The sequence below is a fragment of the Otolemur garnettii genome, unplaced genomic scaffold (genome assembly GCF_000181295.1).
Source record: "Otolemur garnettii isolate 467f Iridium unplaced genomic scaffold, OtoGar3 scaffold00089, whole genome shotgun sequence".
In the NCBI taxonomy this organism is placed as follows: domain Eukaryota; kingdom Metazoa; phylum Chordata; class Mammalia; order Primates; family Galagidae; genus Otolemur; species Otolemur garnettii.
In genome coordinates this window covers 1,810,027-1,825,444 of record NW_003852484.1, presented here as the reverse complement: position 1 = coordinate 1,825,444, position 15,418 = coordinate 1,810,027, and the positions used below count along the sequence as shown (strand labels likewise).

Genomic DNA, 15,418 nt, shown 5'->3' with positions numbered 1-15,418 from the left:
AAAAAAAAAAAAACAAAATGACAAATTTCCCAAACTCAGTGTTTCTCAGCTGTAGGCTAAAAGTAGAGCATGTGTGGCATCCATCTGAGTTCATCATCTTACCCCAATGGGAACTGGGAGCATGGAAGAATGTGCTGGCGTACATGCTGTGAGAAATAGTCCTTTGTCTCCAAACCAGTAGCCTCGTGTCTTCTGCCAGCATCCATGACACAGTAAGGCCAACTTATTAGCTTGTAAGAATCAAATCCCAGAACTCACATATATTAGTAGGGCTTCATCTGGGTTTAATCCAATGCAAGTCTTGGCTTTTCAAGGAAAGGAAGAAACACTGAGGCCAGAGTATGTATTATTCTTGGTCCTTTTCTACGAAGCCACCTTGGGCAGGCTGTCAGTGACGCTCACTGCTCTTCTCAACACAGTCTACTCTATAAAACAGCATCTCTTAATGGCCTCTCCCTCTCCTAATCCCTTAAGGCCTAGAAATGATAATGGCTCTGCTACTGCTGTTACCACCAGGCACCATCCTTGTGGTTTTCCTGTAACCTACTCATACCTTTGTAATGAGTCCCCTTGTAAATAAACCCTCCTCAAATTATCTTAATTTGAGGGTTGCCATCTGTTTCTTGTTGGAACTCTGACAAGCAGTTAAGTCAGGATCCAACAAGTTACTACCATGACACCCACTGTCAGCCATGTACATTCCAAATGGGAGTTCCTTGAGGAAGGGTGTCCTGGATAAGAAATACCCTGCCTTAAGACGAAAAGTAGATGGAAGGAACAGGTGCTGCCACTGTTTTCTCTATTGAGCCCCAATAAATAGACCTCTGCTTTAAAAATTAAGACGATGATTTAGCACACTTTTTCTTAAAAGGTTAGAATGCAATATTTTAGGTTTAGTAGGCCAGATGATCCTTGTCACAACTACTTAACGCTGCTACTGCAGCACAAAAGCAGCCAAAGAAAACAATGACTAAGCGTTACTGATGGGGAGTGCCCGTAGCTCAGTGGATAGAGTGCCGGCCACATACACTGAGGCTGGTGGTTCAAACCCAGCCCAGGCCAGCTAAAACGACGACAACAAAAAATGAAAAATAGCCGAGCGTTGTGGCAGGCACCTGTAGTCTCAGCTACTTGGGAGGCTGAGGCAAGAGAATTGCTTAAATCCAAGAGTCTGAGATTGCTGTGAGCTGAAATGCCATGGCACTCTACCCAGGAAGACAGTTTGAGACTCTCTCTCAAAAATAAATAAATAAAATTTAAAAAAAAACCATTACTTATAAAGCTGGCTGACCCAATTTAGACCAATGTTGTCCAATAGAAATCATATAGGTAACTTAAATTTCTAGTAGCTATATCAAAAAGCAAAAATAATAGGTAAAATTATTTTTTGTTTTATTTAAACCAATATATCCCAAATATTAACATTTCAATGTGTAATATAAAGAACTGAGATATTTTATATTTTGTACTAAATCTTCTAAATCTAGCATGTACTTTACAAAAAACATATCTCAATCTGGATGCTAAATTTTCATCAGAAATACTTGATCTATATTTAGATTTAATGAAATGTACAGCTGAAAAGTAGATTAACATACACACGTTATTCTAAACATACTTAAAAGTTTTATAATAATTTTTAATTTAAATTAATTTAAAATAAATAACATTAAAAATTCAATCCCTTGGTCACACTAGTCATATTTCTAGTGCTTGATAGCCATGTGTGGCTAGTAGCTACCATCTTAAACAGTGCTGGTCAAGACAATATTAAGCTAAATGTGACTGGCTTCCAAGATGGGTTAAGAAGGACTGAAATAGTTTCTCCTGCCTTCGATCTGTAACTCAGGACCATCTGGATTTTCGACCAGGGTTCCCTGAAAGGATCTTAGGTGTGCCACAAAAATTTTCAAAGATCATTAATTAAATTATTTTTGAAAGAAATTCAAAGCATAATAAGCACGTTCTTTTTTTTTTGATCAACATAATTTAAGTGTGCCATGAAAGCTTAACTATAGGTTCAAGTGTGTTGTAAGGTTGAAAAACACTGATCTGAAACATTAGCCTCTAGTTCTATGAATGCTCAACCTCATTTTCTTAGCCTCTTTGCCAGAATCCTGATCTTTTAATACTTAGGGCTACTGCCTTAGATATGCTAGACTTTTTCCCCTGCCCAAACTGAATCTAAGCACATACTTAGAGTGCTGACATTTCTGGCCCACCTTAACTGTGGAACAAGTTAGTCTAATTCTTGTCCATCTGAATTCCCATTGTGGACTTTCTCGTCCTCACTTTAGGCTATCTTGTTCTATAGAACTCTAAGAGCAACATAATCAAAACTTGCTTATTCTAAACTTATTGGTGAATTAAGCAAACTTAACTGTGAAGGTGTAACATCCACAGTTACATTCACTGTCAATCAGTGTGTATCCAACTTGAAATTTTACCTTCTTATGTACCATGTATCTTAACTGTGCAGCTCACCAAGTTCAGCTCTTGGTCAACTTAAGATACACACATACAAAATAATTTTAGAGCAATTACTGTAGGTACACACCTCAAATGCAACCTCACATTTCATAAATGTGATCATCTACGAAAACAAGTGGAGAGGAAATAAAGGTAACTCCATATACTTCCCAAATGTCATTTTGAATTTGAACATTTTCTCCTAAACCCAGATACAGTCCCTTTTGATTTTACTTTCCTTCTTGGGCACATGATAGTAAGCAAAGTGACCACTCAATAACTAGAAGCTGACTAGAGAAAAAGAAGCATAAGCACACACACACAAACCTAAATAATCAATACCAATTGTTAAAAGGAAAGACAAACGCACAATCCTGATAATCTGTAGAAATCCCCAAAATTAAAGATTATCTTTAAATAAATAAGAGAAAAAAATGCTTACTCATTTCCTTCTGGGCTCCTAAAGGAAAAGTATGTTTCTCAAATCCTTTCTTTTTATATCCATATCTTTTGCCTTCTAAAGGTCTAGGATTAGATCTATTTTCTGAGTACACTATTTCTGAACCTATCAATAATTAAAACGAAAATTCATTAACATTAAAAAAGACTTAATTAAGAAAATATGATTGGTAAAGTATTTTAAAAAAATAAAAAAAACCTGAATCTTCATTTCTCAAAATGTCCTGTAGCAAAGAAGCACAACGATCAAGGCCTTGTACAGCTTCAGTCTGTAAGGAGAAAGTCATTTAGAATACATTTGCTTATAACATTTTATTACAGAAAAAACTCTAGTTTTCAAATGTCTTTATTTATAAGCAATTTATTATTAGAAAACATTTTTAAGCAATAGACTTCATACTTCCTTAGAGCAACTAGTATTTTACTTTTGCATTTTACTTCTTAGCTTTTACCTGAAGATTAATTAAGATAGTGTATATTCTATCTATTCAGTTTAATCTTACCTGACTTGCTGAATCAGAATTGGTGGAATGGCCAGAATCTGCACTGAAATGTGTTATTTTTCTTAAATGGGTCCTAGAAAATAAGCTCATTAATAGTCTTGCAAATAATACCAGTATGTTTTTCCCAAAATATATCAGTAGTTACTTTCTTTCCAGCAAAGGAAAGATTGTCTAACCAAGTATAAGACTGATTTATAAGGACGTTATGAAGACTAATGTTAAACACTAAAATGATTAACATGGGCAGATATGAACAGTTACTCCCCAGAGGTTATGAAGGAATGTACAGGCCCATCTGATTTTCTGGGGTAGGCAAAATAAGGTATAGTCTTTCAATGACGTGAAAAAATTTAAAACTTTCAAGTTAGGGCGGCACCTGTGGCTCAGTGAGTAGGGCACTGGCCCCATATATGGAGGGTGGTGGGTTCAAACCAGACCCCGGCCAAACTGCAGCAAAAGATAGCCAGGCGCCTGTAGTTCCAGCTACTCAGGAGGCTAAGGCAAGAGAAATGCCTAAGCCCAAGAGCTAGAGGTTGCTGTGAGCTGTGATGCTACAGCACTCTACCAAGGGCGACAAAGTGAGACCCTGTCTCTAAAAAAAAAAAACTTCCAAGTTACAGAGTGGAGCCTATGGCTCAAGTAGAGCGCTGTCCCCATATACCAGAGGTGGCGAGTTGAAACCCAACCCTGACCAGAAAAAAAACTTCCAAGTCATAAACTTCTTTAAGTACTTACCCTTTCTTCCCATTTGTTAATTTAGTAGATCCAGCATGTGCTCCTGAAGATAACACCTATGACATAAGGTATTATATTATAGCAAGTATACACATATTTTTCTATTCTATTTTCAATATCCTATCTTGATAAAACCTGAAATGTCATTCACTTTTTCTTTCTTTTTTGCATCTTCCCAAACTGAAACTCTGCCTATCAAACAATAGCCCTCTTTCCTCCTGTGCTTGGTAATCTTCATTCTGCTTTCTCTGAATTTGACCCTCTAGACACCTCATGTAAGTGGAGTAATACAGTATTTTGCTTTTTGTGACTGGCTTATCTCACTTAGAATAACATTTCTAAGCTTCATCCATGCTATGCAGTATAGACCTAAACTATTCTTCCTTTTTAAGGCTGAATAATAAATATACCATTATTTCTATGTACCATGTTATTCATTTTTTAATAAATGTTATATGAACTAAAAGTCCAAACTTATAATTTAACTCTTATACAATAATTTTGTCAAGCATGTAACATATATTTATTCTTTGTCTATTTAAGCAGAAAAGGAAACTCAGTTATTAAACCACAAGTCCCTACTGCGGTAAGTCCAAGCTATATTAATCCCTAAGTATGTTCTATATTTCAGACTTCTTTGAAATACCCAAGTTAATTGAAAATACAGGACAGAGTTCTTAACTCTGGTTATCTACGTTCTTTAGAATGTCTGACAAGACCAGCACATGAAAACTCTACCGTTCCTCTTTATCTACATCTCGTTCTCTTAAGTCTTTTTAAATTCATATACCAATGATAGCTAAAAAATTTTGGGGGGCTTTACAAGTAACATAATTGGGCTACTTCTGTGTTAAAAAAAGAAAAAATATGCATTTGCTTTTCCGTGTACTCAGTATCTTCGGACTTACGTAAGAAATAACTAATTGCCTTTGCCTCTGGGTAAGGAATTTGAGTATCTGGGGGACACAGTGAGATGGGAGCCTTTCCGTGGTATACTTTTTGATATCTTAATAACTTTATATCTCTATTACAAATATAACTTTAAACAGATATGAGTTAAAGTTCCTAATTCTCTCCTCATTCTACCGGTCAGAAATAGTCACTGTTGGCAGTTTAATTTATAATTTTTTTACATGTTTGGATACTTCATTCCAAGATAGCTTTTAACAGTAACTACCAAACTTTCTGAAATTATAGAGTATTCCATTATTTACTTGAATAAGTATATGCATACTTCTAAGAATGCTAGTGAGAATATATTTTATAAAACTGGGTTGATAGGAGTTATATTTCTCCTTGAGATAACCTGGAATATGATGAAGGGTCCTGACATCAGCAGTAAGAACAGATATCGTAGGAAATAAAGACCTTGTTTAATGTAGCTCCACTGCATCACACTTTCAGAGTCTTTCCCTTTGGTGTATCTATATGAGCAACCCAGATAGAATCATAATAAAAATCTACACCATTGGCTCGGCGACTGTGGCTCAAGTGGCTAAGGCGCCAGCCACATACATCTAAGGCACCGGGTTCGAATCCAGCCCGGGCCTGCCAGACAACAATGACGGCTGCAACCAAAAAATGGCTGGGCGTTGTGGTGGGTGCCTGTGGTCCCAGCTACTTGGGAGGCAGAGGCAGAAGACTCACTTGAGCCCAGGAGTTGGAGGTTGCTGTGAGCTGTGATGCCACAACACTCTACCCAGGGGGACAGCTTGAGGCTCTGCCTCAAAAAAAAAAAAAAAAAAAAAAAATCTATACCATGATGCCACTATACCCTGGGATCAAGTCCAAAAACAAATACCACAATTATTACTTCTCAAAATTAAAAAGTACACTGAGAGGAATGTCTGGCATAACTATAAGATTATCTATGATATTTCTCCATGAAATACACAGGAGGCTATCTTACAGAAAATCTGGTAAATGTAATTACCCATGATAAAAACACCCCGGAACAGTAGGTATCTTATTGGAACATTTCCTCCAAATCTTTTTTGTTTTTTCTTTTGAAACAATAAAGAAGTCTTTCATATGTTTTACACAGATTGCACAACCCTAACCATTTTACATTTGCCATGTTCTCTCTCAATATAGATATATAGCATTATTTTTTTTTGTCTGAACCACTTCAGAGTAAATTGTAGACGTAATATTCCTTTATTCCTAAAGATTTCCTAAGAACAAGGCCATTTTCTACTATATATAAATATCAAAACGAGGAAATTAACATTGATATAATATTGTGATCTAATGAACAGATTTTATTCATATATTTCCAATTATCCCAATATTGTCATTTATTAAAAAAAAAAAAAAAACAAACCTCTGGACCATATCTAATCCAGAATCACTTGTTTTAAATTGACATAGCTCGTTAGTCCCCTTGAATCTACAGCTCCTCAGTCTGCCTTTCAGCATCTCTTAAAACTTTTGACACACAGGGTCTGGCAGAAGTAATACCCATTTGTGCTGGAGTGTGATGATGTTACAGAATTACATGCTTATGATTTTGTAATGAAAGACTGGTAATTTGTAAAAATTACCAGTTCATTAAAAAGGAGCATTATTTGTGCAATTACTTGTGCATATAATTCTGTAACACTTGAGCACAAAAGGGCATTACTTCTGCCACTATTAAAAAGAATACAGGCCAGTTATTTTGTAAAATGTTCCTTTGGACATTTAGATTTGTCTGATGCTTCCTTATAATTAGACCCAGATTATTCATTTTTGGCAAGAATCCACAGATGTGTTGTGTCCTTCTCAATACAGTAAGTAGACACATCAGTTTGTCCCATTACTGGTGATATAAAGCTTATTTAACGAGGTGTCTGCCAAGCTTTTCATTGTAAAGTTACTACTTTTATCTTTGTAGTAATTAAGCATTTTGTGGGGAGATACTTAAGACTATGTAGAAATCCTAATCATCAAACTGTTACCTAGTAGTTTTAGCATCCATTGGTGATTCTTCCCTGAATAATTGTTAGACGGTGTTCTTCTAACTGCATCATTCTTTCTATATTTATTAGTTGGCATAATACCATATCTTCATTCATCTGTAAGTATTAGGTTGTTTCCACATCTTGGCTATCATTAATGCTGCAATGAAGATGAGAGTGCAAATATTTCTTTGATATCTTTATTTCAATTTTATTTTTTTTGAGACAGAGTTTTTTATTTTGTTGCCCTCAGTAGAGTGCTGTAGCATCATAGCTCACAGCAACCTCAAACTCTAGGGCTTAAACAATTCTCTTGCCTCTGCCTCCCAAGTAGCTGGGACTACAGGTGCCTGCCACAATGCCCAGCTATTTTTTTGAGATGAGGTCTTGCTCTTGCTCAGGCTGGTCTTGAACCTGAGCTCAGGCAATCCAACCGTCTTGGCCTCCCAAGTGCTGGGATTACAGGTGTGAGCCACAGCGCCCGGCTTGATTTCAATTCTTTTGGATAAACATTCAGAAGTAGTATTGCTTATTTTCCATAGTGTCTGCACCATTCTACATTCCCATTGATGGTGTACAAAGGCTCCAATTTCTCCAAATCCTTGCCAATAATTGTTTTTGTATTACATCATTCTAACAGGTGTTGATACCTCATCACTGTTTTAATCTGCATTTCCTGGATTAGTGTTGAGCATCTTTTCATATACTGTTGGCCATCTGGTATGTCTTCTTTGGGCAAATTTCTTTTCAAATCTTTTTCTTATTTTTTAACTGGGTTACTTATTCTTCTGCTTTTGTGTTGTAGGAGTTCCTCACATATGTATTGAATATTAACTATCAGAGATATGGGCTGTATTTCCTCCCATTCTGCAGGTGGCCTTTTCACTTTGTTAACGGTTTCCTTTGCTATGCATTAGTTTTTTAGTTTGATGTCTACAGGCTCATCTTATAATTCCCCTGATTCAGACCTGGACTTGGTACTATCTCCAAGAAGCCATGTTTCCTTTATTGAACAATGGTCTAAAAGAAACTGAGATCTAGGCACTAGATGTTCTATTTGCTATTGGGGCTTCTAATCTTTTTTCATATGCATTTTTTTCCTGTCATAATAACTAGCTAGATTCTTGCAATTTGAATTTTGTATTTTTTTACTTTTACTTTTTTCCTCATTAACATTGGAAAACTTAATAGTTGTATAATACTCCCTTGCCTGGAATAAACTTTTCTATATACTAAAAATAGCTTTTCATATTTAGGATTAAAAGCATAATTATTTGGTGAGATGCTACTGAAATTTAATGATCCTTGGTATAGACTGCAAAACTGCTCTCCAAAAGGACAGTCCCAAATCACAATACAGGAGAGATTCATTTTATTTCACTTATACTGGGTACTATTATCAAGTTTTAATTTTGCTATTTAAGAATATAAGCATTTCTTAGCAGTCTTATCTCCTGCCAACAAGTACAAGATACAAATACCTTTGTAGAATGACTAGAGTGTACTAAGGGCTTTCACTGCCACTTAATCTACATTCTGTGAGAGGCCATTATTTCTGTGAGTTAAGCACTTAAAAAGTTCAGAAAGGTAACTTGTTCAGTCATATGTCTACTACGTGCAGTGTAATGCTTAAAAGAAGAATGGACTCTGGCAACAGATATGTCCTGTTTCCACCCCAAACCAGCTGTGTAACTGTCGGGAATTTTTTTTCAACTCTCCACCTCAATTTCTTCATGTGTAAAATAGGGATAACATTTGGATTCAAGCAGCGAAGACAGAAAAAAATAAAGAAAACCATAAATTAAAAATACCTGTACCAGTATCTACTTCATAAAGCTACTGTTAATATTGAATGAAATAGTACATGTACTATATACCTGCCACATAACAAATGATACCTAAATGTTTGTTGCTGTTATCAGTATTAAGATGGGAGCAAACAGTGCTTTTAAAGAAACGAAATGTTATTGCACGTCTAGACCAACTATGTGATAGGTGTTTTTTACAGGTTCTCTCATTTAATTTTCCCAATTCTCTGACACAGAATTTTATACCTATTTGTGCTTATTTTACGGCTAAGGATAAGACGCTCAGAGAAGTACCTGTCGTCACTACAACAGAGAGGCAGAACTAATTCGAACCTGAATCTGCAGGTGACTGTGCTTACTACAACGATGGAGAGGTTAAGTCACTCCACACAGCGGAGACGGCGGAGACCCTACCCGGGTCTGGCCCCTCAGCCAGCGCTCTAGACAACTACGACCATGTACACAGATTACACATGTACCGACTGCGCGGCTGGGTCAGGCTGGGGAGTCGGGGCGCCGCCGCTTCCCGGTCCCAGCTTGTCTTTGTTTTATTTTGTTTTTCCAAGCCGACTTTTGCAAGTCCCCCAGCCCGAAAACCCCCTCAGTTCCTCTCCACCCCCAGAGTGGAATCCTCGGGTCCGCAGCCCTCACCTGGCCTGGTCGACATCCGGACCTGACCATCTCTCGCAGTTTCAGAGAAGCCCAAACCCAGGGAAGATTCGCTGCACAATAATAAGAATCAACCGCCTTGGGCTCTTGGGGCTTCTTGGCCCGCCCCCCGGGCTTCCGCTTCCGGAAAGAAGCCCGCCGAACATCGCGCTTCATGGTCTACGACCCGCCTCCCCAGCCTTTCTCCTAATCCAGGCCCCGCGCCCCGGGCGTGCGCAACAGATCTTCTCCCCGCCGCCGGGCTCGTCACACTTGGCCGAGGGTGAGAGAAGCCAACAGAAGGCGAGCGGTGCGGGGGCGGGGCCTGGTCCGCTGGGGGTGGGGCATGGCCTGCGGGGGCGGAGTGGAATGAGGGGCGGGGCGGGGCGGGGCGGGGTGGGCGAGCAGCACAGGGGCTAACCTGGGCGGAGGCGGGGCCTGAACACCTGAGAGTAGAGTTCACGGTCCTGTTTCCAGATTTGCAGCGGACCACCGATCAGCGCCCTCCATCAGCTGGGGGAAAACGGGGCAAGGACCTGCCAGAGCCAGAAGAAGGAACCAGGGTAAGGGACTGATAGGTTTTAGAGGGAATTGCGCATGATTATTGGGTTTTCACTGTTTATTTTTAGTTTGGCATCTTGAGTGCCTTTTTGAATGATTTTGCTTTCGATATTCAATAAAAATCAAACCTTGGGGATTGTTATGTTTGCGTAATTCTGACGGCAATTTCAACATTATTCATTGTGGCAACTGATCTCAGAATGGTGCTCATTAGTTGGGATTTTAGTTTTACTTCTCTGCATAGTTGTTCTACTCTTCTGTTGAGGTAATTATTGTTGATAAAGAGTGACACAGCGTTCTTAACCCTCGGCATGCTGCACTGATTTAATGGGGATTAGCCATTAGTTTTTAAGGCATTGAGGGTTTTTAAAAAATAATTTTCCGATATTTTATTAGGCAATTTTTTAAACATACAGTACAGTTGAAAAAATTATACAGTCATCACCCATACTCCCCTCTTCTTCGAATATAGGGAATTTGTTCCTAGGGAGGCTACGGTTTTGTGCACCTCATCACAATGATCCCAGATTCCTGTTGGGTATGTTATAAGGAGGAGCGATTCTTCAGGCCCCTTGCTTTGAGCACACCCCCAGGCATTGAGCTTTGGGTTAAAGTTTTAAATCAAGTTTTCCCATTTTTTTTAATGGGAAAAGTAGCTACCCTTTAAAAGTCAATTACAATTAATATCAAAGCCCAGGAACAAAAATATGTCCACTAATGTATTGCACATTTATTCTGAGTTTAGGAAACCAAATATTTCATAAATTTATTTTTGAATTAGATCAGACTATAAAAACCTCTTCTATCCTTTACCATAACTCCCATAAGTTTTTAACATGCCCACCAGAGATTCTAGGCTTTTTTTTAGTTAACTTCATTTTTTAAAACTTGTATTGATTTGTCTTAATTAATACATGTATATTTTAGAATATAAAAAGGAAAAGATCACCTATAATCTCATTACCCAAAGATTACCACTATTGACAGTAAGGATCAAACTCTGACTTTTTTTGTCTTGCCCAAATTCTTTTCTAAGAGGCCAGGCGGAGTCACACCTACAAATGATAAAATCTCATTAAATGAGTTTTGTTTATGTTTTTGTTTTTTTGTTTTTTGTTTTTTTCTGAGACAGAGTCTCAAGCTGTCGACCTGGGTAGAGTGCCATGGCATCCCAGCTCACAGCAACCTCCAACTCTCGGGCTTAAGCGATTCTCTTGCCTCAGCCTCCCAAGTAGCTGGGACTATAGGCACCCACCACAACACCCGGATATTTTTTTTGGGTGTAGTTTTCACAGTTGTTTGGTGGCCCAGGCTGGATTTGAACTTGTCAGCTCCGGTGTATGTGGCCGGTGCCCTAGCCATTAAATAAGTTTTTATTAACCCAGTATAATGTGGATTACTTTCCAACCTGATTCCAGTATAGCATCACAAGGCAGATAGAAGACTCCCTTAACTCAACTGTTAGGTCCCCGTGTTCCCTTTGGTTCCAAGTACCAAAGAATGATTACTGATACCAAGTTGATTAAGTAAATGAGCAGACCAAGCAGGTGCAAGGAGGCAAAGTGCCAAAGTTTATTAAAACGTAGAATGTTCATAAGAAGGAACAGGTCTAGCCAGTGAGTAGAGCTTAAAGACAGAATATAGAAAGGAGAGTACACTGTCAAAATTGGTAGAGTAGACTGCTCCAATAAGGAACAGCAACTCCCCAGGTCTGTCCTTTTATGCTAATCCCTAATAATATGCTAAGCTGGGGTGGAATATTCATGAATTTTCTGGGAAAGGGATGGAGAGTTCCCGGAATGGCAAGTCTTCTTCTTTTCTATCTTTGTAAGGCAATTTTCAGGGGTTACCATGGAATTTGCAAACTGCCATAGTGCAGGTGCATGTGATTTTAACTATGTTAATGAGGGAGGTTCATTTAAGGACACTATTACTTAAACTGTGCCCATGCTCCAAAGACCCTCTTTTGTAGCCTTGATCATATCTCTCCTTATGGTCTTTCTACCTTTTTCTGGTTGGTCAGTCCTTGGAGACCCCCTGTTGTAGACCAAACATCTATTTGGTCAATCCTTGGGGAGCTTGATAGGTCATCTGTTCTTCCCCTTCTGGCCAATTTGTTCCTCCTATTGTAGACAAAGCATCTCCTAGTGCCATCTACTCCTCTCTCTCCTTATTCCTACCAGACACTAGCAGAGCCCCCCGCCTTTTTTTCATTTTGCAGTTTTTGGCCAGGGCTGGGCTTGAACCTGCCACCTCTGGCATATGGGGCCGGCACCCACCTTTTTGAGCCACAGGCACCGCCCGCAGACCCCCTTTCTTAAGCAAGCATTCCTTTCTACTGACACTAGGTCTTCAGACAAAGCTTAACTACTTCAAACAATTGCCAACTAAAGAATCACTAAAACCCACCTAGGACTTATAAACTCCCCTTTCCAGATGTCCCACCTATTCTGGCCAAACCAATGTATATACGCTTTCCGTGTATTAATGTATGGTTTTATCTCTAATTACTACCTCCATGAATGTATAAAATCAAACTGTAACTGGGTCGCCTTGGGTGTGTTCTCTCAAGAACTCTTGAGACCATGTTCTCTGGGCTGCAGTCAACCATATGTAGCTCAGAATAAACTTCTTTAAATATTATTATTTTTTTTAATTTTTGAGACAGAGCCTCACGATGTTGCCCTCAGTAGAGTGCCATGGTGTCACAGCTCACAGCAACCTTAAACTCTTAGGCTTAAGCAATTCTCTTTCCTCAGCCTCCCTTGTAGCTGGGACTAAGGCTCCTGCCACAACACTTGGCTATTTTGTTTGTTTGTTTGTTTGTTTGTTTGTTTAGCAGGCTAGGGCAGGGTTTGAACCCACCAGCCCTGGTGCTTATGGCTGGCACCCTAACCACTGAACTATGGGCACCATGCCAACTTCTTTAAATTATTTTAGAGAATTTGGAGTGTTTTCTGCTTAATGCATTCCCTTGTAGACTTTTATTCCCCTGTGTACATGTGTACAATATATTACAATAATATGATGTGGTACATATTACTGTAACTTAATATCTCATCAACAGGCTCGGTGCCTGTAGCTCAGCAGCTGGGCGCCAGCCACATACGCTGGAGCTGGTGAGTTCAAATCCAGTCCAGGCCCACCAAACCACAATAACAACTATAACCAAAAAATAGCCAGGCATTGTGATGGGTGTCTGTAGTCCCAGCTACTTGAGAGGCTGAGGCAAGAGAATCGCTTAAGCCCAAGAGTTGAAGGTTGCTGTGATCTATGACACCTCGGCACTCTACCCAGGGCTATAGCTTGATACTCAGTCTCAAAAAAAAAAAAACTCATCAACACTGTTTCTTATTAATATACAATTATAAAATGGCTTCCTGGTATTCCATTATTCATTTTCTTATTATTTGGAATGTTATATCCCCCCTTTGTGATCAGTTATTTGCTATTATAAATAATACTACAGTGAGCTGAAATCTGAAATGGACTGGATGGAGGGCAGAGAAGAGTATTCTGAGCATGTGGAGACAGCATGATGGTGAGTAAGAGGGACTTGGAAAGGCTCTTGTGGCTGAAGTATAGATGGAAGGGGCCAGGTAGAAATGTAGATAGGGGCCAGACTGTGCAGGCCTCCTAGGCCACATGAAGGATTTGAATTATTATCCTAAGGGCAGTGGGAATGTGTCAAAGTTCAAACAGGAGTGAGGTGAACTGACTGGTGTTTCAAAAAGCTCAGTAGGCCAGGTGCAGTGCCTCATGCCTGTAATCCCAGCACTTGGGAAGCCAAGAAAGGTGGATTGCCTGAGTTTGTGAGTTTGAGACCAGTCTGAACAAGAGCTAGACCCAGTCTCTAAAAGAAAAATAGCAAGGCCTGTAGTCCCAGCTACTCAGGAGGCCGAGGCAAGAGAATTGCTTAACCCCAAGAGTTTGAGGTTGCTGTGAGCTATGATGCTACAGCACTCTACCAAGGGTAACAAAGTGAGACTGTCACCAAAAAAAAGAAGAAGCTCACTGGCTGCAGAATAGAACAGAAGTCTGCAATCTACAGCTGCCAGCCAAATCCAGTCTGCCATTCTTTGGTACAGCCTGAGAGGGATTTTTACATTTTCAAATAGTTTTTGTAAATTAAAAGAATATTTTGTGAAATCTCAGTGTTATAAATAAAATTGTATTGAAACACAAAATCACACTTATGCGTTTATGTATTTTCTGTGCTGCAGCTACAGAGTTCGGTAGTTGTAATCGAGACCCCATGGTCCGCAAAGCCTAAAATATTTACTCTCTGGACCTTTACAGAAAAGTTTGTTGTCCCCTGGTATAGAAAGGGTTTTGGAGAAAGTATGTGGGTAAGTTCTTCTCCATCAATCCATTCTCTGCCCTTCTCCAAGCTCCAGAGACTGACCCCTAAGAATGACATCACTCAGACTTCTCTTTCAGCCTCAGGTTCTGTTTAGTCAATAGAAGAGGGAAGGACTAGGAAACTCCTTCTGTATCAGCGCCTCTGACTGACACAGTGGCCAACAGCTCCCCAGGGAACTCCTGGAGCTCCAATCAACATTTCCTCCCCGTGTCCCTTCAGTCTCAGGGATAAAAGTGATTTGCTACTCTCTGAGTGCCTCAAGGCCCTTTGTTGGTTTCCTCGTCCACATCTCTGTAAACCTTCTTTTAATTATTTCCAAAATCTTGGCTGAGTGTCTTCTCTTTCTTGCCAGAATCAGACTGATAGGAAATCCAGATGAAATATGTTGGTAGCTGAGAGGCAATGCGTGAACATGGAGGTGAGGGAGTAAGGGAAGATAAAAAGACAGGTTTGCGGGAGACATTGGAGGTGAGATGGACTGGACATGGTGATAGATTTGAAAGTAAGTCATGGGGGAAGTATTTACACTGACCTGGTTTCTCAGTTTTTCTACCTGGAGGGATGGTGGGAGAGACACGTTTGGGAGCAAAATTTATGAACTCATTTACCACTACCTCCCACCCCACATTTTATTATAGAAAATATAAACTAGGAAGTCATTTTGGGGCATGTTAATTAGAAGTTACCTTTGAGTCACCCCAAAGAAGGTGAAGTCACCCCAGAATCAAGGCAGCTACTGAGTAGTTGAATTTGGAGCTTTGCAAAGAAGTGTGAGCTGCAGATGCACATTTCTGAGTTATCTGTAGTAACCAACACCACAGGCATCTGAGTTTGCTCGCTTTTATTCCCTCTTAAAAGTCTTTCCTTCTATCTTCCTCCTGCAAACTAAGTATGTGACCCTGTACTATAATGCATTTGCATCATTTCTCACGT

At 39.3% G+C, this 15,418-nt stretch overlaps 1 protein-coding gene and 1 non-coding gene across 2 annotated transcripts in view; both read right to left on the bottom strand.

Moving 5' to 3' along the window:
* Positions 1-9,738, bottom strand: part of CCDC14 (coiled-coil domain containing 14) — a 46,354-nt gene extending 36,616 nt beyond the window's left edge. The window contains exons 1-5 of the mRNA XM_023516293.1: positions 9,565-9,738; positions 4,167-4,222; positions 3,432-3,504; positions 3,128-3,197; positions 2,912-3,034 (exon numbers count right to left, since the gene is read on the bottom strand). Of these exons, the coding sequence (XP_023372061.1) occupies positions 2,912-3,034; positions 3,128-3,197; positions 3,432-3,504; positions 4,167-4,222; positions 9,565-9,738 (496 nt within the window). The remainder of the gene's footprint in view (positions 1-2,911; positions 3,035-3,127; positions 3,198-3,431; positions 3,505-4,166; positions 4,223-9,564) is intronic.
* An 848-nt stretch (positions 9,739-10,586) lies between these two features.
* Positions 10,587-10,712, bottom strand: LOC111726999. The gene has a single exon (XR_002774653.1). It is a non-coding gene; the product is annotated as a small nucleolar RNA SNORA11 (small nucleolar RNA).
* Positions 10,713-15,418: the final 4,706 nt, after the last annotated feature.